General features: G+C 40.5%; 3 protein-coding genes across 3 annotated transcripts in view; all 3 read right to left on the bottom strand.

The window, feature by feature from the left end:
• The window catches only part of LOC108899786 (extracellular calcium-sensing receptor-like), a 159435-nt gene that overhangs the window by 135371 nt on the left and 244 nt on the right, over positions 1-23820 (bottom strand). Inside the window, exons 2-3 of the mRNA XM_051065690.1 lie at positions 23496-23771; positions 22690-22813 (exon numbers count right to left, since the gene is read on the bottom strand). Coding sequence (XP_050921647.1) covers positions 22690-22813; positions 23496-23771 — 400 coding nt within the window. The remainder of the gene's footprint in view (positions 1-22689; positions 22814-23495; positions 23772-23820) is intronic.
• On the bottom strand, positions 10860-15275 carry LOC127139072 (vomeronasal type-2 receptor 1-like). The gene is made up of 5 exons (XM_051065694.1): positions 15154-15275; positions 12477-12608; positions 11843-12137; positions 11597-11683; positions 10860-11358 (listed from the first exon to the last, which is right to left on the bottom strand). Exons 2-5 carry the CDS (start codon positions 12533-12535, stop codon positions 11023-11025), a joined length of 777 nt encoding a protein of 258 aa, XP_050921651.1. The 5' UTR covers positions 12536-12608; positions 15154-15275; the 3' UTR covers positions 10860-11022.
• LOC108900907 (extracellular calcium-sensing receptor-like) lies at positions 14434-19596 on the bottom strand. The gene is made up of 9 exons (XM_051065696.1): positions 19136-19596; positions 18507-18801; positions 18260-18346; positions 17738-18007; positions 16621-16833; positions 16261-16536; positions 15657-15884; positions 15430-15553; positions 14434-15347 (listed from the first exon to the last, which is right to left on the bottom strand). The coding sequence occupies exons 1-9, from the start codon at positions 19396-19398 to the stop codon at positions 14434-14436; spliced, it is 2670 nt and encodes an 889-aa protein (XP_050921653.1). The 5' UTR covers positions 19399-19596.

The following is a 23820-nucleotide window of genomic DNA, read 5'->3' as shown; positions in this document are numbered from 1 at the left end:
GTAAGTGACTGAATAATGTAGTTTATTTTTAATAGACAGTCATTCTTATCAGGATGGCAAATTTTGGCATGTTATGCTGTACACCTCATAAACCAACTGAAATGTCAACAACTCACAGAATTAGCCCTGGGATGGTCCACAAGATGGGAGAAGTATGTCAAACCATTTTCTGAGGTCTCTAAATTAGGGATGAGTGGCAACCTTAAATAGTAGTGACTATAGTGTTATTCATTGTTCAAACATTACAAAAAATATGTATATATGTTTTCTGTAACTATTACATTTTTTCTCTATTGTTTGATCTAATAGTCAGTACAGTTTTGAGTTTTTTACTATCAGTAAAGGGGCAACCCGATAGCCGTATGGTTCGGGTGCATATCACACGGCCCTCACCATCCTGAGCAGCGAGTCTTCGGCTTGACTCCTGATCCGGCCAGACCCTTGCTGCATGTCATTCCCCACTCTCTCACTCCATTTCCTGTCTATCTTCACTGTCCTATCAAATAAAGGCATAAAGAACACCACATCTTGTCTTCTCTCCTGTGCTGTTGTTTTGCATAGCCATGGTATGCACGACTTGATGATTCACATGACCTATGAAATAAAACAAGCATTGCAATTTTATGTGGTCTACTCCTTTCAGATACTGTCTTCACACTGTCTTTATGGGGTCAGTATGGACACCACATTAAACACTGTTTGGGGCTTCTTTGTGGCTGTTTTTTGGACCTTTTTGCCCAAGTTTAAGACATACTTGTTGCTTCTGTTATATGACCTATTAACATCCCTAAATTATCAAATGCCTCAACTAACTGTTGATGTTTTGCAACCCATGTGTCCTGTCTTGCAATTTATGTTAATTTTTCAAAATCAAGACAGAATTGGTTGCATGAAGTTGCATGAAGTTGTCCAACAGCATTAGTATAAAATCAGAGATGATGTTGAAACACCAACAGCAGTATGTCTGTGTAATCTTGTTACTATCACATTTTTATTTTGTTACAATTCATGTAAAAACCTTTACAGTATCCCCATGGAAACACCAGAAAACAATCTGACAGGAAACATAATTGAGAAAAAAAAAAGATTTTACCAGTTCTCATTACACAAATGTAGACTTTATTAAATTAGTCCAATGCATTGCTGAAACTGCCTCTCCAGAGCACAGAGAGAGCCTTAAAGCAGCTTCAGGATCTGTATCTGTAGCCACATACGAAGGAGATGAATGTTAGTGAGTGTTATGGGTGAGGGGGACTGTTTTCAGTTCTAAAAAACTTTCTGTTTAGAGAGAATTTCTTCATTAGTTTTATAGATTCTGTGGGTTCAAATGCCCCTTAAGAAACCTAGTAACCAGGAAAAAAATGTTGGTCAGACTTTCTCCTATTGAGCTTGGTTGGGTTCACATAAGTATCTTAGTGCAGTGCTAGTTGGCAGGTGAAAGCAGAGGCCTTGGTGCTTTGACCCCAAAAACTACATCTATCTTTTGGCACAAGGGGCCAGGATTGGTGGAGGGGATGAAGCTGTACTATATAGATATGGCTGAAGTCAGCTCTATGTGCAGCTTTAGCTCTAAAAACATATTCCTGGATAAGGACTACATTCTGTCCATTTCTGGAGTTGCCCAAGGTGAAAGTTGCTGGGCAGTTGTGTGGATGCTCACAAGCTCAGGGCAGTGCAGCCCTGTGTTGAAGTTTTCTGTGAGAACTAGAGGAACACTGATAGGTGCCTGAAGTTGCTGAGAGGAAGGGTCTGATTATTGTCTGTGCTTATGAAGGTCATCCTGGAGTACTGAAGTACTTCAGTGATCACAGGGGCAATGAAAACTTGAGACCAGTGATTGGGAGGAACATAATGCCAGATTTGAACCACAGTGGTATCTTGTTATTGGACTTAATTGCAAATGACAAACCATTCATAAAAACATATATAATGATATATAATGAAAAACTTATGAGCAGGTCAATATTGCTGCAATAAAATGAAGTAAAAGAAAAAGCACTGAAATTATGTTTTATGACTTTGCAGTGCCTCGACCCATGATAGCTTTCTTTGTGTTTCTCTCTGGTCTCAGCAGGATTATGTAACATTTGGGTCCAAACAGTGCCACCAAGAGGCCAAAACTGGAGGCCAGGATGGCAAATACCTCCACTGCATCTGCATATTTGCCTGGGGAATTGACATAAGCAGGGACAAATGCCTACCCACACAGCACAGAAGATCAACATGCTGAAAGTGATGAGTTTGGCCTCATTAAAGTTGTCTGGAAGATTCCTTGCTAGAAATGCTAACAGGAAACTGAGGATAGCCAGTAACCAATATAACCAAGTAAAACTGCAAAACCAACTGTGGACCCAACTACACACTCATAAACTATCTTGTCATTGTGATATTCAGTGTTTTTATGAGGAGCTGGTGATGAGGACACGAGCCACGCTGTGCAAATGACTGCCTGGATGGAAGTAAGAGCCAGAACTGTCCCTCTCTGCTGCACAGCACCAAACCACTTCAGACTGGCTCCACCTCCTGGCTTGGAGGCTTTGAACACAGCCAGAACCACCATGGTTTTCACCAGGATACATGAGACACAAAGCACAAAGCTGATCCCAAATGCTGCATGTCTCAGTTGACATGTCCACAGTCTGGGTTGTCCAATAAACAGCAATGAACATAGGAAACATAGTTTGAGTGACACCAAGAGCAGGAAACTCAGTTCAGAATTGTTGGCGCGTACCATGGGTGTGCTGCGATGATGAATGAAGATCCCTAGGACAACAGCACAGATAAATGTGCCCAGCAATGAGGTTGTTGTCAAGCAGATTCCCAGAGGCTCATGATAGGAGAGGAACTCTGTTTTCTTAGGAACACAGTGGTCACGCTGGGGACTGGACCAGAAATCCTCTGGACAACTGGTGCACTCCATGGAGTCTATGAAAACATGAGAGTTGCTGAGATATGTATGTATATTATGTCTCCAGTATATAGCAGTTAAAAATGAAGACCAACCTGTTTGGTTGCTGATTTTTCCTTCAGAACAAGGGACACAGTCAAAACAACATTCAGGTTCCCCCTTCTTTCTGGCCATGCGGGTACCTGGAGGACAGCTCTCACTGCACACTGACCGTGGTGGCTGTGAGGAGAGAAATAATCATCTATTGATATGTACTCTTTTACAGTTATCAAGAAGCCAAACAAGGGAACAGATTCAGAAAAAAGCAGAGGTCACCTTTTTAGATTCAAAGTTCCAGAAGATTTTGTTTTCATCAAGAATGAGCTCATCACCCTCAGAGGCTGACTTCCTTACATCACCCACAGTCTGAACTTTTATTTGTCCATCAGGGAGCCACTGCCAGTTCATGATATCATATATTGGTAGAGCATCACCATTATCATCAAATGACACTTGATCACCAAATGATGTGGTGAAGTTGACTTTTTGCAAATAATGTACAAGCTACAAATGAATACAGAAATACAGAAGAGCGTATGACGGACTATCAGAAAAGTATGGTGACAGATGTGCAATCCTTTGTCCATTAACTTCTCATACCAAATGATGTGCATGCAAAATATAATTATTCAAAGTTACAAATTTGATCAAAGCAGTTTTGCATTTCCATATCCTCAATCAATCAATTATCCTTTTTCATTATGTTTTCAGCAAGTGTATTGATGACATACACGATGTAGTATTTGCACAATGGGTTAATTTTCAGTGATTCCTTGTCTCTTTATGATATACTGCAGGGTATAAAAATGAAAAACAGGTGGAGTATATATATATAACTTGATATCACACCTGCCATGGCTCCAGTCTTTGAAAACTGGCACAGCTGTGCCCACTGAAAGGCCCTCTCCCTGACTCACACTGCAGCATGTCATCAAGGGCATATGCCAGAGCATACACAGCCTTATACACATTATACTCTGGCCTGAGGTTTGAAACATCCAAGAGCTCAGTCTCCACACTCTCTAGATCTTCCTGTCCAGTGCATAATGCTCCTCCAGCTTCCACCCAACCTGCTGGAGGTGGTGCAAATCTACATTGAAATGTGAATTCCCAAAACTGATTTACCTGAAATATATTCAAAGCTACATGTTATAAACAAGGACAATATATTATTCTTGTATAAAACAGATCAGATTGCAAGGGTTAAACTCTCACCAGGTTGTTTCCATAGCTGTTGTTGTGGTGTAGGTCAGGACGTATTTGTAACAGGAAGTCTCTGAGCTCTGGTATTTCTCCTCGACGGATGGCAATGCTCAGTGTTCCACCCAGGTACGGCATGAGCTGGGGGGTCTGGAGCACAGCAACTGTTGTCCAGGCTTCACTGGCTATCCACTGCAGGCCTGTCACATTCTGTGTCACCACCTGTACATTGCATTATACCAAGTATATTACCTCACACTGCCATGCCTCTAAAGTAGTATCCAGTATTCTGAGTATACATTGTTCATTCAGATAATGTCTTGTTTTACTCAGTCATACACAGTTGCAATCCTGAGAGTAAGTGATCTCACTTAAACTGCCCTTTCACAAATCAGAGGTGCAACTCATTCTGTTATTACTATTTAGTGTGTTAAGTTAAATACTGAAGTAAAATACTGAACAAAATCTTTCTGCCTGACAAATAAAATACTAAGTATAGTACACTCATACTAAGCTGTATTTCAAGCCCAACCTCCTCCATGAGGTTAATCATGTGACTCTCATGTGCAAACACAATGACCACACGAGCTGTGGATTTCTTCATCACATTCACAATCCTCTTCAGTTCAGCTGGGTTGTCACCCCAAGGCAAAACCTCTGTAGTAGGCCAGACAACCTCCACCAGATGGACCCAGGTCAGATTGGAAGGATTGGGCAGCATGAAGTCCATAATCATCATCACTGATCAACAGACCTAGTCCATGTCCAGCCGAAGTGTTTCAGAATCTGAATCATAGCACGCACCTAAGTGAATAGAGGATTTTTTTTTTAAAAATATGTGCATGCTGGAATATTGTTGCACAGAAAATCAGTTTATAGAGCTCTTTCAGTGGACAATATTATTGTCATTCAGCTGCATTATTAAATCTATATAATTTCACTATTGACACATAAAGTACATATTTTGATACATACAGGCTAATGCAGTTCTTTCCCAAGTCAATATATATTTTAAATTCTTGTTTTGCTGCTTGAGTTTACCTGGAAAGTATCACTTGGGATTGTTCTAAAGAAGGATGGAAAGCGTTGCCGATCACTCAGGCAGGAACATGTGGCAAAGTAACTCACCTGCGGGAAACATGAGTGTACACAGTGAGTATGAATTTCTTGCAGTATGACTGACTCATTCAGCAAAATCAGAACATTTCCTACGAAATTTCATTCATTTCTGGTGATAGATGAAAAATGTAGAAAATGAAAACTTACAATGGGCAGTTTGTATAAACCTATCACACTTGACATGGCAATTGTAAATGTTGAGTATACATCTCCCACAATCCCCAGGACTGGAGGGGCCCCACACATGTCTCATCCAAAAGAAACTGTTCCTCTTGACCACTGGCCATTGACAATGAAGCACGGAGTGAAAGTCCAAGTGCGGCACAGTTATCATACAAACTGTATCCCAGAGTCACATTAGGAAGCAGGTTGGAGTTTCTGTTGATCTCATCTATAGCAAAGGCCATGGTCATGGCATGCCTGAACCCTGGAAGGTCAAAGCTAGCACAAAAAATGTTTCCATTAACAAAGATAATGTGTCAACTATGAGAACTCTTAGCAGAAATCTTATCTTTTCTTTTTTTTTATCTTTGTCACTCTTATCTCTTGCTGCTGTAACATGTAATTTTCCCAAAAGTGGGATAAATAAAGTCTATCTTATCTTATCTTATATGTCTGAATAGCTAGCCCTTTGTTAGTCATCAACCATCTATCCAAAAATGCTGTTTTAATATGTCAAAATTTTAATACATTTGCAGCTTAAAAAGTAAAAATATCTTTTTCCCTGTAATGAACACAAACATTTCAACTGATGACATGACCAAAATTCCAGAAAGTTATTTCATGATATTCTATACATTAAACACTCATCATGAAGTAAAAATAATCAATAGTATTTCCTGCTGTATGTGTGTCAAACTCACCCTTGGCAGCTTGGTTGATTTGGTTCTGAGGTGAAGGAAAGCTCAGGGAAGACAGATATGTAGTGGACTTCAAAGAGCCCACCCAGAACCACATCTCCAGCCTTGTGCAAACCATTAAGATGAAACTTTCTCCTTAATTTACAAGACAAGGAAAGAGAGGAAAACAAAGGCAGTAAGAAAGACAAAGAGAATAAAATCAAAATACACAAGAGTTGGGGTGAGTCAACAACTGCTCCCATAACTGCCCTCCTTCTTTCACCTCGTCTCTAATCCTACTGCACATTCACTCAATGTTAAATACAGGACTATGTCATCGCCTTCACCCACTCACATCATTGTTTGTTTAATCTTTTACACCACCCACTGTAGCAAATGAAGTAAAGGTGTGGAGGGCTGATTACACATTAAGAAGCCTAAATGTCAAAATCTAGACTTAGTCTTAGACTTAGACTAGACTTTATTGATCCCTTGGGATGACTCCCTCAGGAAAATTCCAATTCCATTCCACACAGGACAGTTTGCAAAAAACAACAGCAACTGTTTGCAAACAGGTATAGCAAATAGAATAAAAAATAAACAATAAACAGTAAACTCTTAATAGGATAAATTGATTTTTGAGTGTCTGGGTGGGTTATTGCACATTAAGTGGCTACCACTCCTTCCCTTCTGTCCTCTGTACTCTATCTCCTCCTCCCCCCAAGTGAGGAGTAGTAGAGCGATGATGGCATGATGGACAAAGGAGTTCTTAAGCCTGTTGGTCCTACACTTGGGCAGGAGCAGTCTTTCACTGAACAGGACTCCTCTGGTTGCTGATGACAGTGTGCAGAGGGTGGCTGGCATTGTCCATAATATCCAGCAGTTTGTCCAGTGTCCTCATCTCTGCCACCGTCACCAGAGAGTCCAGCTTCATGCCGACCACAGAGCCGGCCCGCCTGATCAGTTTATCCAGTCTGGATGTGTCCTTCTTGGATATGCTGCCCCCCCCCAGCACACCACAGTGTAAAAAGGACGCTGGCAACCATCAGACTGGTAAAACATCCACAGCAGTTTGCTGCAGATGTTAAAAGACCGCAGTCTTAAAGCTCACTCCCAAGCCGTGCCAGGGTTTTATCCCTGCCGTGACCCGGCAGGGGTTATGCTGTACACCTCATAAACCAACTGAAATGTCAACAACTCACAGAATTAGCCCTGGGATGGTCCACAAGATGGGAGAAGTATGTCAAACCATTTTCTGAGGTCTCTAAATTAGGGATGAGTGGCAACCTTAAATAGTAGTGACTATAGTGTTATTCATTTTTCAAACATTACAAAAAATATGTATATATGTTTTCTGTAACTATTACATTTTTTCTCTATTGTTTGATCTAATAGTCAGTATAGTTTTGAGTTCTTTACTATCAGTAAAAGGGCAACCCGATAGCCGTATGGTTCGGGTGCATATCACACAGCCCTCACCATCCTGAGCAGCGAGTTTTCGGCTTAGACTCCTGATCCGGCCAGACCCTTGCTGCATGTCACTCCCCATTCCCCATGGAAACACCAGAAAACAATCTGACAGGAAACATAGCTGAGAAAAAAACAGAATTTACCAGTTCTCATTACTCAAATGTAGACTTTATTAAATTAGTCCAATGCATTGCTGAAACTGCCTCTCCAGAGCACAGAGAGAGCCTTAAAGCAGCTTCAGGATCTGTATCTGTAGCCGCATAGGAAGGAGATGAATGTTAGTGAGTGTTATGGGTGAGGGGGACTGTTTTCAGTTCTAAACAGCTTTCTGTTTAGAGAGAATTTCTTCATTAGTTTTATAGATTCTGTGGGTTCAAATGTCCCTTAAGAAACCTAGTAACCAGGAAAAAAATGTTGGTCAGACTTTCTCCTATTGAGCTTGGTTGGGTTCACATAAGTATCTTAGTGCAGTGCTAGTTGGCAGGTGAAAGCAGAGGCCTTGGTGCTTTGACCCCAAAAACTACATCTATCTTTTAGCACAGGGGCCAGGATTGGTGGAGGGGATGAAGCTGTACTATATAGATATGGCTGAAGTCAGCTCTATGTGTAGCTTTAGCTCTAAAAACATATTCCTGGATAAGGACTACATTCTGTCCATTTCTGGAGTTGCCCAAGGTGAAAGTTGCTGGGCAGTTGTGTGGATGCTCACAAGCTCAGGGCAGTGCAGCCCTGTGTTGAAGTTTTCTGTGAGAACTAGAGGAACACTGATAGGTGCCTGAAGTTGCTGAGAGGAAGGGTCTGATTATTGTCTGTGCTTATGAAGGTCATCCTGGAGTACTGAAGTACTTCAGTGATCACAGGGGCAATGAAAACTTGAGACCAGTGATTGGGAGGAACATAATGCCAGATTTGAACCACAGTGGTATCTTGTTATTGGACTTATTTGCAAATGACAAACCATTCATAAAAACATATATAATGATATATAATGAAAAACTTATGAGCAGGTCAATATTGCTGCAATAAAATGAAGTAAAAGAAAAAGCACTGAAATTATGTTTTATGACTTTGTAGTGCCTCGACCCATGATAGCTTTCTTTGTGTTTCTCTCTGGTCTCAGCAGGATTACATAGCATTTGGGTCCAAACAGTGCCACCAAGAGGCCAAAACTGGAGGCCAGGATGGCAAATACCTCCACTGCATCTGCATATTTGCCTGGGGAATTGACGTAAGCAGGGACAAATGCCACCCACACAGCACAGAAGATCAGCATGCTGAAAGTGATGAATTTGGCCTCATTAAAGTTGTCTGGAAGATTCCTTGCTAGAAATGCTAACAGGAAACTGAGGATAGCCAGTAAACCAATATAACCAAGTAAAACTGCAAAACCAACTGTGGATCCTACAACACACTCATAAACTATCTTGTCATTGTGATATTCAGTGTTTTTATGAGGAGCTGGTGATGAGGACACGAGCCACGCTGTGCAAATGACTGCCTGGATGGAAGTAAGAGCCAGAACTGTCCCTCTCTGCTGCACAGCACCAAACCACTTCAGACTGGCTCCTCCTCCTGGCTTGGAGGCTTTGAACACAGCAAGAACCACCATGGTTTTCACCAAGATGCATGACACACAAAGCACAAAGCTGATCCCAAATGCTGCATGTCTCAGTTGGCATGTCCACAATCTGGGTCGTCCAATAAACAGCAGTGAACACAGGAAACATAGTTTGAGTGACACCAAGAGCAGGAAACTCAGTTCAGAATTATTGGCGCGTACCATGGGTGTGCTGCGATGATAGATGAAGATTCCTAAGACAATAATACAGATAGATGTGCCCAGCAATGAGGTGGCTGTCAAGCAGATTCCCAGAGGCTCATGATAAGAGAGGAACTCTGATGTCTTCGGAACACAGTGGTCACGCTGGGAACTGGACCAGAAATCCTCTGGACAACTGGTGCACTCCATGGAGTCTATGAAAACACGAGAGTTGCTGAGATACGTATGTATATTATGTCTCCAGTATATAGCAGTTAAAAATGAAGACCAACCAGTTTTATTGCTGATCTTTCCATCAGAACAAGGGATGCAGTCAAAACAACACTCAGGTTGCCCCTTCTTTCTGGCCATGCGGGTACCTGGAGGACAGCTCTCACTGCACACTGACCGGGGTGGCTGTGAGGAGAGAAATAATCATCTATTACACAATCTTTTACACTGCAATACTGAGGTATCAACACTCTGAACTGGGGAAAAGATTTTGAAAAAGGCATGTGACCTTTTTAGATTCAAAGTTCCAGAAGATTTTGTCTTCATCAACATTAAGTTCTTCACCTTTGGAGACTGATGTCTTAACCACACCCACAGTCTGAACTTTTACTTGTCCATCAGGAAGCCACTGCCAGTTCATAATATCATATATTGGTAGAGCATCACCATTCTCATCAAATGACACCTGATCACCAAATGATGTGGTGAAGTTGACTCTTTGTAAATAATGTACAATCTTCAAATGGGTGCAAAAAGACATATAAACACATAAAGAGTCCTAATTAGTCAGAAAATGGTGATCGTTCTGCAATCCTTTCTTTATCAATTTCTTATCAATGAAATTATGCACATTAAAAAAATGAGCATCTAATGTTAAGTATTTCATCAAAGCAGTTGCACATTTCAATATCCTCAATCCATGAACTCATTCTGGTTCAAAATGTTTTTAGCATACTGATGTCATACATAATGTACTATTTGTGCAGTTTTTGAGGGCGCAATTGCTGTGATGGAAACTCTTTGGCTCTTCATGATGTAGTACAGGGTATGAAAATGAAAAGCAGGTATGTAACTTGATATCACACCTGCCATGGCTCCAGGCTTTGAAAACTGGCACAGCTGTTCCCACTGAAAGGCCCTCTCCCTGGCTCACAGTGCAGCATGTTATCAAGGGCATATGCCAGAGCATACACAGCCTTATACACATTATACTCTGGCCTGAGGTCTGAAATGTCAAAGAACTCAGTCTCCACACTCTTTAGATCTTCTTGTCCAGTGCATAATGCTCCCCCAGCTTCCATCCAACCTGCTGGAGGTGGTGCAAATCTACAATGAAATGTGTATTCCCAAAACTGGTTTACCTGAAATATATTCAAAACTACATTTTATTAACAATGACAATATAATTTCATCGCAACTACCAAATCAGATTTCATCGTTATATTCTCACAATGCTGTTTCCATGGCTGTTGTTGTAGTTTAAGTCAGGATGGATTTGTAACAGGAAGTCTTTGAGCCCTGGTATGTTTCCTCGGCGGATGGCCATGGTCAGTGTTCCACCCAGATATGGCATGAGGCGGGGAGTCTGGAGGACAACAAATGTTGTCCAGCTTTCACTGCCCATCCACTGCAGGCCTGTCACATTCTGCCTCACCACCTATGTCAAATATTTTTCATCAAATCATCTTGGGGATCAAAAGATTTGCATAAGCCATTTTAGGAAGAATAATCTCAACTCTGACCTCTTGCATGAGATTAATTACATAACTCTCATGTGCAAGAACAATGACCACACGAGCTGTTGATATTTTTATTGAATCCACAATCCTCTTAAATTCAGCTGGTTCACTGCCCCAAGGTAAAACCTCTATATAGGCCAGACAACCTCCACCATATGTAACCAGGTCAGATTGGAAGGATCGGGCAGCGTGGAATCCATAGTCATCATCACTGACCAGAAGCCCTACCCAAGTCCAGCCAAAGTGTTTTAGAATCTGAATCATAGCCCGCACCTAAGTGAATAGAGAATTTTTTAAAAATTGTCAAAAAGTAATCAGTCTATGAAGCTCTTTCAGAGGAAACTACCATTTTCATTAAGATGCATAATCAAATCCATATGACTTTAGTAATGACATGTAAAGCACAAATTGTGTCAAAACTAATCAGCTTCTTTCAGAGGACACTCTCCTTGTCATAGTTCATCCCATGTCAATATGTGTTTTAATTTTTTGTCTTGCTGCTTGAGCTTACCTGAAAAGAATCACTTGGGATTGTTCTAAAGAAGGATGGAAAGCGTTGCCGATCACTCAGGCAGGAACATGTGGCATAGTAACTCACCTGTGAGAAACATGAGTGTGCACAAGGCATAAACATTTTTGCATTGCAGTTGACTCATTCAACAGACTTTGAACATTTAAACATTATTTCATTGAAATAGAACACATCAAAATTCCTCTCTGATGGCAAGTGGAAAGAAGTGCAAAATGAAAAACTTACAATGGGCAGTTTGTATAAACCTATCACACTTGACATTGCAATGGTAAATGTCGAAAATGATTCGCCCACAATCCCAAGGACTGGAGGAGCCCCCACACAGGTTTCTTCCAAAAGAAACTGTTCCTCTTGACCACTGGCCAGCGACAATGAAGCACGGAATGAAATTCCAAGTGTGGCACAGTTATCATACAGAGTGTATCCCAGAGTCACATTAGGTAGCAGGTTGGAGTTTCTGTTGATCTCATCTATAGCAAAGGCCATGGTCATGGCATGCCTGAACCCTGCGAGGTCAAAGCTAGCACAAAAAATTATTAACAACAATTATTAATTACTATTAACAACTAACAAATAAAATGTCAATTGTGAGAAATGTGGCAGAAATGTCCAAAATAGCTGGTGCTTTGTTACTCATCTATCCAGAAATCTTGTTTTTGTATGTCAAATTGTAATACATCGTTTTAACACACTGGTAATTTATACAGCAAAAATATCTTGCTCCCTGTCATAAACACTCACATTTCAACTGATGACAAAATTCCCAGCACAGCTCTTTCATGATATTTCCTATCTTAAACATTCTTGGCAGAATAAAAATAATCACCACTGTTTCCTGCTGTATGTGTGTCAAACTCACCCTTGGCAGTTTGGTTGATTTGGCTCTGAGGTGAAGGAAAACTCAGGGAAGACAGACATATAGTGGACTTCAAAAAGCCCACCCAGAACCACATCACCAGCCTTGTGCAAACCATTAAGATGAAACTTTTTCCTTAATTCACAAGATGAGGAAAGAGAAGAAAAAAAAGGCAGTAAGAAAGAGGAAGAAAACAAAATCAAGCTACAGAAGAGCAGGTGTGTGTCAACAAATGCCCCCATAACTGCCCTCGTCCTTTCACCTTTTTCTAATCCTACTGCACACACGCTTAATTTTAAATAACAGGACTGTGTCATCCCCTTTAGCCACTTACGTCACTGTTTGTTTAATCATTTACACCACCCATTGTAGCAAGTGAGGTAGAGGCAGGGAGGGCCTGATACACATTAAGAACCCAAAATGTCAAATTTAATTTCATTATATTATATTAATTATATTAGATTATATCAGTAACACATTGGGATTTGGGAGTTTTTAATGGATTGAGTGGTAGTGGTATAAGATCAATGAAGTGAAATCAGGTGAGTAAAAATTCATTTTCTCTGTTGTTTCAGTTTCAAATGGCTCAAGCACATCATGTTATACACAAGTCAAAATATCAACGACACACAGAGTCAGCCATGAGAACATTCACCGGATGGTAACCATTTTGTGAGACTATCATTATGTGATGAGTAGCAACCTTTTTTTTTTTTGATAATAGCAACAATAGCGGTAATAATTTTTCAAACATTATCAAAATTACATTATTTGCTCTTATTATTTAATGTTTCCTCCATGGTCTGATTTAAGAGACGGTACATTTGTGAGTTCTTCACAATCTTATGAATCTCTTAAATGCTAGTTACTTTGAAAATGTAATTGTTAAAGTTTTTTTATTATTTAATTATTTAACAACTGACTCTTCTTAGTTCTGACAAGTGACTGTAATTATAGGAAATGATACCATTATAGTTTTTTTTTCCTATCATCCTGAAATGTATATGTTTTAGTTTCTCTAGTTGGAATTGCATAAAGTGGTCCCACACTCAAAACACAATAAATCACAACCTTATAATTCCTTCCTTATAGTTGTCTTACAACACCAACACTCTGTCCTGTTGTGTGGATACTCACAAACTCCCAACTAACTCCCCCAGTGTCATTGTTTGACGATTTCCCTGACAAAGACACATTTCTATTATTCTAGTTGCTGAGAGGAAGTCTGACTGTTGTTTGTAGGTCTCATTACAGAGACTTCAATAGTTCTTCTGAAATATAACTTGCCCAGGGTGAAAGATGCTGTCCAGTTGTGTGGATAATCACAGACTCCCAACAGATTTCCATGACAAAGAGAGGAGGACTTCTATGCATTAAGAGTTGCTAAGAGGAAGTCTCTGAAGGCTATATGTGCCTCTCCTTCTTAGAACTTCTGGGTGGGTTACTAGATAATGTGTTGCCTGAGGCTTCAATAGTTGTACTGGAAAACTTCAGTGTTCACATGAGTAATGACACCTTGAAGCAAGTGATTGGGAGGAACAGCATTCTTGATCATAACTGCAGAAGGATCTTGTTATTGGACTTCTGTGCTAATGACAAAGTGTCCATAAGAAACATCATTTTCAAGCATTTGCCTTCTGTCAGCATACTTCAGTCCACTGTCTTTACAGTCATTTTGTCAGATTTGCAGTTGCATGTCTTAGATCAGATGGCAGGGGATGCTTGGCTAGGTTGCTAACTTGCATCTTAGGGAGATTTTTTTCTGTATACCAGGGAAGGACACGGATATGGAGATTTTAAAAAAAGGGGGAAGTTTGGGTTAACGGTCCCCCTCAGTTGCTCTGTTTTTTACATCTTCCCAGGAGCATGAGTCTATATACACTTTCTATAAAAACTTTCTGAGCAGGATGGTGCTGCATTAAACAACAATAAAATACTAATTGAGCACTGAAGTGATGCTTTATGACTTTGTGGTGCCTCGACCCATGATAGCTTTCTTTGTGTTTCTCTCTGGTCTCAGCAGGATTATGTAACATTTGGGTCCAAACAGTGCCACCAAGAGGCCAAAGCTGGAGGCCAGGATGGCAAATACCTCGACTGCATCTGCATATTTGCCTGGGGAATTGACATAAGCAGGGACAAATGCTACCCACACAGCACAGAAGATCAACATGCTGAAAGTGATGAGTTTGGCCTCATTGAAACTGTCTGGAAGATTCCTTGCCAGAAATGCTAACAGGAAACTGAGGATAGCCAATAAACCAATATAGCCAAGTAACAATGCAAAACCAACTGTGGACCCAACTACACACTCATAAACTATCTTATCATTGTGATATTCAGTGTTTTTATATGGAGCTGGTGAGGAAGACAAAAGCCATGCTGTGCAAATGACTGCCTGGATGGATGTAAGAACCAGGACTGTCCCTCTCTGCTGCACAGCACCAAACCACTTCAGACTGGCTCCACCTCCTGGCTTGGAGGCTTTGAACACAGCCAGAACCACCATGGTTTTCACCAGGATACATGAGACACAAAGCACAAAGCAGATCCCAAATGCTGCATGTCTCAGTTGACATGTCCACAGTCTGGGTCGTCCAATGAACAGCAGTGAACACAGGAAACATAGTTTGAGTGACACCAAGAGCAGAAAACTCAGTTCAGAATTGTTGGCGCGTACCATGGGTGTGCTGTGATGATGGAAGAAGATCCCTAGGACAACAGCACAGATAAATGTGCCCAGCAATGAAGTTGTTGTCAAGCAGATACCAAGAGGCTCATGATAGGAGAGGAACTCTGTTTTCTTAGGAACACAGTGGTCACGCTGGGGACTGGACCAGAAATCCTCTGGACAACTGGTGCACTCCATAGAGTCTGTGAAAACAGAAGAGTTGTTGAAATTCATATGGGTATTATGTCTCCAAAGAATCCAAAGCATATTAAAAAGAATGCCAACCAGTCTTATTGCTGATCTTTCCTTCAGAACAAGGGACACAGTCAAAACAACACTCAGGTTGCCCCTTCTTTCTGGCCATGCGGGTACCTGGAGGACAGCTCTCACTGCACACTGACCGTGGTGGCTGTGAGGAGAGTAATAAATCTATTATTTACTCTTTTACACTGCAATACTGAGTTATCAACAAGTCAAATAAGGGAACAGATTCTGAAAAAAGAAGAGATCACCTTTTTAGATTCAAAGTTCCAGAAGATTTTGTCTTCATCAAGTGTGAGTTCTTCATCTTTGAAGGCTGACTTCTTAACCTCACCCACAGTCTGAACTTTTATTTGTCCATCAGGAAGCCACTGCCAGTTCATGATATCATATATTGGTAGGACATCACCATTCTCATCAAATGACACCTGATCACCAAATGATGTGGTGAAGTTGACTTTTTGCAAATAATGTACAAGCTACAAATGGATGAGACAAGGCACAGAAATGTATCATGGGTGTTACAGACAGGTGATAGATGTGCAAACTTTTGTTCATCAACTTCTCATACCAATCAAATTATATGCATGCAAAAAATAAGAATTTAATGTTATGAATTTGACCATTGCTGTGGAACACTTCCATGTCTGCTATCCATAAACTCATTGTGGTGCACTTTGCATTTAGCAAATATATTTAAGTCATACATGATAATGTATTATTTGTACATTTCTTATTAGGTCATTCTCTGCAATGGGGAAACTCACTGGCTCTTCATTATGTAGTACAGTAGGGTAGGGTAGTAGGGTAGTAGGGTATAAAAATGGAAAGCAGGTGTGTAACTTGATATCACACCTGCCATGGCTCCAATCTTTGAAAACTGGCACAGCTGTTCCCACTGAAAGGCCCTCTCCCTGGCTCACACTGCAGCATGTTGTCAAGGGCATATGCCAGAGCATACACAGCCTTATACACATTATACTCTGGTCTGAATTCTGAAATATTCAACAACTCAGTCTCCACACTCTCTAGGTCTTCTTGTCCAGTGCATAATGCTCCTCCAGCTTCCACCCAACCTGCTGGAGGTGGTGCAAATCTACACTGAAAAGTGTGTTCCCAAAATTGATTTACCTGAAATATATTCAAATGTATATGTTATATACTATGGCATTATATTGTTTCTTGCAAATAACAGAAGAGATTGCAAGGTTAAACTCTCACCATGTTATTTCCATAGCTGTTGTTGTGGTGTAGGTCAGGACGTATTTGTAACAGGAAGTCTCTGAGCCCTGGCATTTCTCCTCGACGGATGGCAATGGTCAGTGTTCCACCCAGGTACGGCATGAGGTCAGGGGTCTGAAGCACAGCAAATGTTGTCCAGGCTTCACTGCCCATCCACTGCAGGCCTGTCACATTCTGCCTCACCACCTGTACATTGTATAATTTCACATATTTGCATAGTTTATCAAATCAGCTTGGCCAGCAATGGATTTACTGAAATCATGCCAGGGAGACAATTTTACCAGGGATGTACATGAATAATTGATGAGTCGATAAGGTAAACATAGTCGACATCAATTGGTAAGTGTTGACTAATTTTTATTTGACTAATACTTAATCGGGTGGAGGTGGTAACGTTAGCTCACATTGTTTCTACATGCTTAGCTTGTTTTTAGGTTAGGATTCCATCAGTGCTCATCATTTAGGGTTTTTTTTCCTGGGAGCTGAATTATTCCCCTCTTTGCATAAAGCAGTTTAATTTTTAAAAAGAAACAATGTTTCTCCACAACATGGACACAGGACGTGGAGAGCGGCTTTTTGCTAAATCTTGCTTCTCTGATTACTGAAGATCCCGACGTTTGATGACAAAAATCCTTCACCTGGTTTAAGATTAGAGTTATAACATTATATAAAGCGACAGTGACATGATTTGAAACATTAAGAAGTGAAAACGTGCAGCTACAGCTCTGAAAAAGAATCTGAAGGAAAACAATAAAGTAGCAATAACAACTGATGCACAGACAGTTCTCACATCAGAAGTTTTTGTCACAGTCACCGCAAAGATTAGACACACTGCTGAGAACACTGCTGCTAGTCTGAGGTCCACTGTTTATGAGTGGGACTTGGGAGGTAAAGTTAGTACATCTGCACCCTACAGTGCAAAAAACATTTATTATTATTTTGGTTTGGATGGAGGGCACGATGACAATGACTAATTGACTTAAATTGGCTTGATTAATCGACTTCAAAAAGTAATTAAAATGCCCATCCCTAGATTTTACATATCAGTCACTCTCTTCTCCAAAACTGATCTTTTTTTTTTTATTCTTACCTCTTCCATTAGGTTAATCATGTGACTCTCATATGAAAACAAAATGACCACACGAGCTGTGGATTTCTTCATCACATTCACAATCCTCCTAAATTCAACTGAGTCATTGCCCCAGGGTAAAATCTCTGTGTAGGCCAGACAACCTCCACCAGATGGACCCAGGTCAGATTGGAAGGATCGGGCAGCATGGAGTCCATAATCATCATCACTGACCAGAAGGCCTACCCAAGTCCAGTCAAAGTATTTTAGAATCTGAATCATAGCTCGCACCTATTTGAATAGAGAATTTTAAAAAGTTGTGTGGAATATTTCTGCACAGAAAATCAGTCAATAAAGCTCTTTCAGGGGAAACGATTATTTTCATTCAGATGCATCATCAAACCCATATAACTTCACAAATGACATATAAAGCATATATGTTGATACATTCAAACTAATCAGCTTCTTTCAAAGGACAGTAAAACTAAATGGCCATCTAAGTATATACACATATTATGTTCTTGTTTTGCTGCTTGAGCTTACCTGAAAAGAGTCATTTGGGATTGTTCTAAAGAAGGATGGAAAGCGTTGCCGATCACTCAGGCAGGGACACGTGGCATAGTAACTCACCTGTGAGAAACACAGGTGTGCATAAGGAGTATTCATTTCTTGCAGTTTTACTGACCCATTCAGCAAACTCTTAACATTTAATTATTATCTAATTAACACAGAACACATCAAAACTATTCTCTGATGGCAAGTGGAAAAAAATATAAAGTGAGAAACTTACAATGGGCAGTTTGTATAAACCAATCACACTGGACATGGCAATTGTAAATGTTGAGTATGCATCACCCACAATCCCCAGGACTGGAGGAGCCCCCACACATGTCTCATCCAAAAGAAACTGTTCCTCTTGACCACTGGCCATTGACAATGAAGCACGGAATGAAATTCCAAGTGTGGCACAGTTATCATACAGACTGTATCCCAGAGTCACATTAGGAAGCAGGTTGGAGTTTCTGTTGATCTCATCTATAGCAAAGGCCATGGTCTGGACCTGTCTGAACCCTGGAGGGTCAAAGCTAGCACAAAAAATTATTAACAACAATTATTAATTACTATTAACAACTAACAAATAAAATGTCAATTGTGAGAAATGTGGCAGAAATGTCCAAAATAGCTGGGCCTTTGTACTCATATATCATCTATCTAGAGGTCTTGTTTTAATGTGTCAAAGTGTTCAATATATCTGTAATTCACACACTAAAAACATCTTGCCCCCCGTCATGAACGCTCATATTTCAACTTATGATAAAATTCTTCGCACAGCTCTTTCATGTTATTTTCTATCTTGAACATTCTTGGCAGAATAAAAATAATCACCACTGTTTCCTGCTGTATGTGTGTCAAACTCACCCTTGGCAGTTTGGTTGACTTGGCTCTGAGGTGAAGGAAAACTCAGGGAAGACAGATATGTAGTGGACTTCAAAGAGCCCACCCAGAACCACATCTCCAGCCTTGTGCAAACCATTAAGATGAAACTTTCTTCGTAATTTACAAGACAATGAAAGAGAAGAAAATACAGGCAGTAAGAAAGACAAAGAGAATAAAATCAAAATACACAAGAGCTGGGGTGAGTCAACAACTGCTCCCATAACTGCCCTCCTCCTTACACCCATGTTTCTAACCCTTTTGCACAGTCAATTAATTTTATATACAGGACTATGTCATCCCCTTCACTCATTTACGTCACTGTTTGTTTAATCTTTTACACAACCCATCTTGGCAAGTGAGGTAGGAGAGCTGCATACACATTAAGAAGCCAGAGAGTCAATTTCATTATATTATATTATTATATTATAAGGGTCTGGGGGAATGGGGGGATTACACAAAGTGGACCCACACTCAAAACACAATAAATAACACTCTGCTAATTCATTCCTTTATGTCTTCATTATAGGTCATTCATTCGCTCATAATCTATACCACTTATCTGTCAAAGGTTACAGGGGAGCTGGAGCCTATCCCAGCTGACACAAGGTGAAAGGTACTCCCTGTACAGATCACCAGTCCATCTCAGGGCCAACACATATAGACAAACAAACATCCATACTTAAAGTCACATCTATGGGCAATTTAGAGTCACCAGTTAATCTAACGTGCATGTCTTTGGATGGTGGGAGACAGCCAGAGCAACCGGAGAGAGCCCATGCAGGTATAGCAGGAACATGCAAACTCCACACAGAAACCTGAACCCTGAGTAGAAGGAGGAGTAAAAATCAATTTCATTTCCAGTTTCAAGTAGCCCAAGCACACAGGTCAGTGACTGAATAATCCAATTTATTTTTACGAGACAGCCATTCCTATCTGAAGGGCAAATTTTAGCCTGTTATACAGTACACTTTGTAAACTCGCTAAAACAAAAATTATGCACAATTGTTAATCAATCATGAGAATGTCCACCAAATGATAGTCATATACCAAACCATTTTCTGAGAAGTCTGATTAAAAATAATTATACTTACAGTGGTATTTAAGCTTTCATAGTGACCTGTAATACAAAGGTGCTGCAATATTGAGAATTCTGTAACTGAAAAATCTCTCAGGCTAGTATCAAGGTGAGTACAGGACACAAGTGGAGGGCGCCAGAGGTTATGGATGCAGCTGAGTCCCATGGAAGGGCTGGGCTGGGTAGCAGCACTACACTTCACTACAACAAGGTACAGCGGAAGGACAGGAGGTCACTGATCCAATATGAGGTGGTAGCATCATTCAAGGAAGATCATTGTAGCAATGGCACAACACTGGGAGCTGAAAGTTGATCTTGGGAAGCAACTTAAGGTTGTATGTTTAAAAGATTTAGAGTCCCAGAAATTGATTCCACATAGTTCCGGAGAATGATGGCAATTACAGAAAACTGTTCCAAAAAATAAAAATAAAAATAAATAAAATAAAAGAGAAAGCAAAGAGTGTGGCTCTCTTCTTCTCTCCTGTGCTGTTGCTTTGCAATGCCATGGAATGAATGATGTGACAAGTCACATAACCAATTAAATGAGGCAAGCATAGCAGTTTTACATAGTTTACTGATTTTAAAGACTGCACAGGACTGCACTGCCTCCAGCAGTCTTTATTGGGTCAGCATGGACACTGCATTCAGCCCTGGTTGGGGCTTCTCTGTGGTTGCTTATTTGGAACTTGTCAGTGTTTAAGATACACCTCCTGCCCATTAACATGCCTAAATCCTAAAATATCCAAACTAAATGATTGAAAATCATGTGACTTGTCTTGCAATTTGTATTCAAATCATTTAAAATAGCATTGACTTGATCTGGGGTTAAGGGCTTTGTAATTGCTTTTGGACATCATTATACAAGAAAGTATTAAGTGGTATAGTTGAAGGCAACTCTACTTCTTTTAGGTTCCATGAATATGTTTCACCTCTCATCCACAAGGCGTCTTCAATTCTAAAAGGTGATGGGGAGTCCAGGTATCTAACCTTTAGTGGGATTGTCACTTTGGAGGTGATCCTGACAGCTGTTGACACATTCTACCTCCATGTGAGTCATTACATTCATTTGTGAGTCACTGTCTCATCCTACCATCAAGTGAGTCACTGGGATCACATGGGTCACATGTATGGTACAGAGAGATCTTTAATGCAGCTTTAGGATCAGATGGCAGGGGAGGCTGCTAGTGTTGTTAGGGTAACCTCAAAAGGTTTGGCTTTGGTCTTTGTCTGCAAGGTCTTTAACTGTCAACTTACAAGGTTTTTCCTGTATACTGGGGACAGCCATGGACATCAAAGTAAAAATGGGTTACTTTGGGTTAAATGGCCACTCTCTGTTGTTTTGTTTTGCATTTTCATAAGAGTAGGAGGAGGAGTATGATTGTATTTAATGAAAACCATATTAGCATGTCAGTGCTACAAGAAATTTCAATAAAAGAGTGACAAAGCACTGAAGTGATGTTTTATGACTTTGTAGTGCCTCGACCCATGATAGCTTTCTTTGTGTTTCTCTCTGGTCTCAATAGGATTATGTAACATTTGGGTCCAAACAGCGCCACCAAGAGGCCAAAGCTGGAGGCCAGGATGGCAAATACCTCCACTGCATCTGCATATTTGCCTGGGGAATTGACATAAGCAGGGACAAATGCCACCCACACAGCACAGAAGATCAGCATGCTGAAAGTGATGAGTTTGGCCTCATTAAAGTTGTCTGGAAGATTCCTTGCCAAAAATGCTAACAGGAAGCTAAGAATAGCCAATAAACCAATATAGCCAAGTAACACTGCAAAACCAACTGTGGATCCTACAACACACTCATAAACTATCTTATCATTGTGGTATTCAGTGTTTTTATGAGGAGCTGGTGATGAGGACACAAGCCATGCTGTGCAAATGACTGCCTGGATGGACGTAAGAATCAGAACTGTCCCTCTCTGCTGCACAGCACCAAACCACTTCAGACTGGCTCCCCCTCCTGGCTTGGAGGCTTTGAACACAGCCAGAACCACCATGGTTTTCACCAAGATGCATGACACACAAAGCACAAAACTGATCCCAAACGCTGCATGTCTCAGTTGGCATGTCCACAGTCTGGGACGACCGATAAACAACAGTGAACATAGGAAACATAGTTTGAGTGACACCAAGAGCAGGAAACTCAGTTCAGAATTATTGGCGCGTACCATGGGTGTGCTGCGATGATAGATGAAGATCCCTAAGACAATAATACAGATAGATGTGCCCAGCAATGAGGTGGCTGTCAAGCAGATTCCCAGAGGCTCATGATAAGAGAGGAACTCTGATGTCTTCGGAACACAGTGGTCACGCTGGGGACTGGACCAGAAATCCTCTGGACAACTGGTGCACTCCATGGAGTCTATGAAAATGGGTGAGTTGTTGAGATGCATATATATATATATATATATATGTCTCCAAAGTACAACTGTTAAAAAGTAAAACTAACCAGTTTTATTGCTGATCTTTCCCTCAGAACAAGGGATGCAGTCAAAACAACACTCAGGTTGCCCCTTCTTTCTGGCCATGCGGGTACCTGGAGGACAGCTCTCACTGCACACTGACCGGGGTGGCTGTGAGGAGAGAAATAATCATCTATTACACAATCTTTTACACTGCAATACTGAGGTATCAACACTCTGAACTGGGGAAAAGATTTTGAAAAAGGCATGTGACCTTTTTAGATTCAAAGTTCCAGAAGATTTTGTCTTCATCAACATTAAGTTCTTCACCTTTGGAGACTGATGTCTTAACCACACCCACAGTCTGAACTTTTACTTGTCCATCAGGAAGCCACTGCCAGTTCATAATATCATATATTGGTAGGGCATCACCATTCTCATCAAATGACACCTGATCACCAAATGATGTGGTGAAGTTGACTCTTTGTAAATAATGTACAATCTTCAAATGGGTGCAAAAAGACATATAAACACATAAAGAGTCCTAATTAGTCAGAAAATGGTGATCGTTCTGCAATCCTTTCTTTATCAATTTCTTATATCAATGAAATTATGCACATTCAAAAAATGAGCATCTAATGTTAAGTATTTCATCAAAACAGTTACACATTTCAATATCCTCAATCCATGAACTCATTCTGGTTCAAAATGTTTTTAGCATACTGATGTCATACATAATGTACTATTTGTGCAATTTTTGAGGGCGCAATTGCTGTGATGGAAACTCTTTGGCTCTTCATGATGTAGTACAGGGTATGAAAATGAAAAGCAGGTATGTAACTTGATATCACACCTGCCATGGCTCCAGGCTTTGAAAACTGGCACAGCTGTTCCCACTGAAAGGCCCTCTCCCTGGCTCACACTGCAGCATGTCATCAAGGGCATATGCCAGAGCATATACAGCCTTGTGCACATTATACTCTGGCCTGAGGTCTGAAATGTCAAAGAACTCAGTCTCCACACTCTTTAGATCTTCCTGTCCAGTGCATAATGCTCCCCCAGCTTCCACCCAACCTGCTGGAGGTGGTGCAAATCTACAATGAAATGTGTGTTCCCAAAACTGATTTACCTGAAATATATTAAAAACTACATGTTATTAACAATGACAATATAATTTC

Source organism: Lates calcarifer, linkage group LG21, assembly GCF_001640805.2.
Source record: "Lates calcarifer isolate ASB-BC8 linkage group LG21, TLL_Latcal_v3, whole genome shotgun sequence".
In the NCBI taxonomy this organism is placed as follows: domain Eukaryota; kingdom Metazoa; phylum Chordata; class Actinopteri; family Centropomidae; genus Lates; species Lates calcarifer.
Note: the sequence above shows the minus strand (reverse complement) of the source record. Positions and strands in the feature narration are given on the sequence as shown.

Bases quoted from the DNA above. Each gene is read 5' to 3' on its own strand.
- LOC127139072 (XM_051065694.1), bottom strand. From the start codon at position 12,535: ATGTCTGTCTTCCCTGAGTTTTCCTTCACCTCAGAGCCAAATCAACCA. The intron at 12,138-12,476 runs GTGAGTTTGACA...TTTTTGTGCTAG, and splicing joins AATCAACCAAACTGCCAAGG to CTTTGACCTCGCAGGGTTCA. The intron at 11,359-11,596 runs GTAAGCTCAAGC...CTATTCACTTAG, and splicing joins TCCCAAGTGATTCTTTTCAG to GTGCGGGCTATGATTCAGAT.
- LOC108900907 (XM_051065696.1), bottom strand. From the start codon at position 19,398: ATGGGTGTAAGGAGGAGGGCAGTTATGGGAGCAGTTGTTGACTCACCC. The intron at 15,554-15,656 runs GTGATCTCTTCT...CTCTCCTCACAG, and splicing joins GGAACTTTGAATCTAAAAAG to CCACCACGGTCAGTGTGCAG. The intron at 15,348-15,429 runs GTTGGCATTCTT...CTGTTTTCACAG, and splicing joins AAAGATCAGCAATAAGACTG to ACTCTATGGAGTGCACCAGT.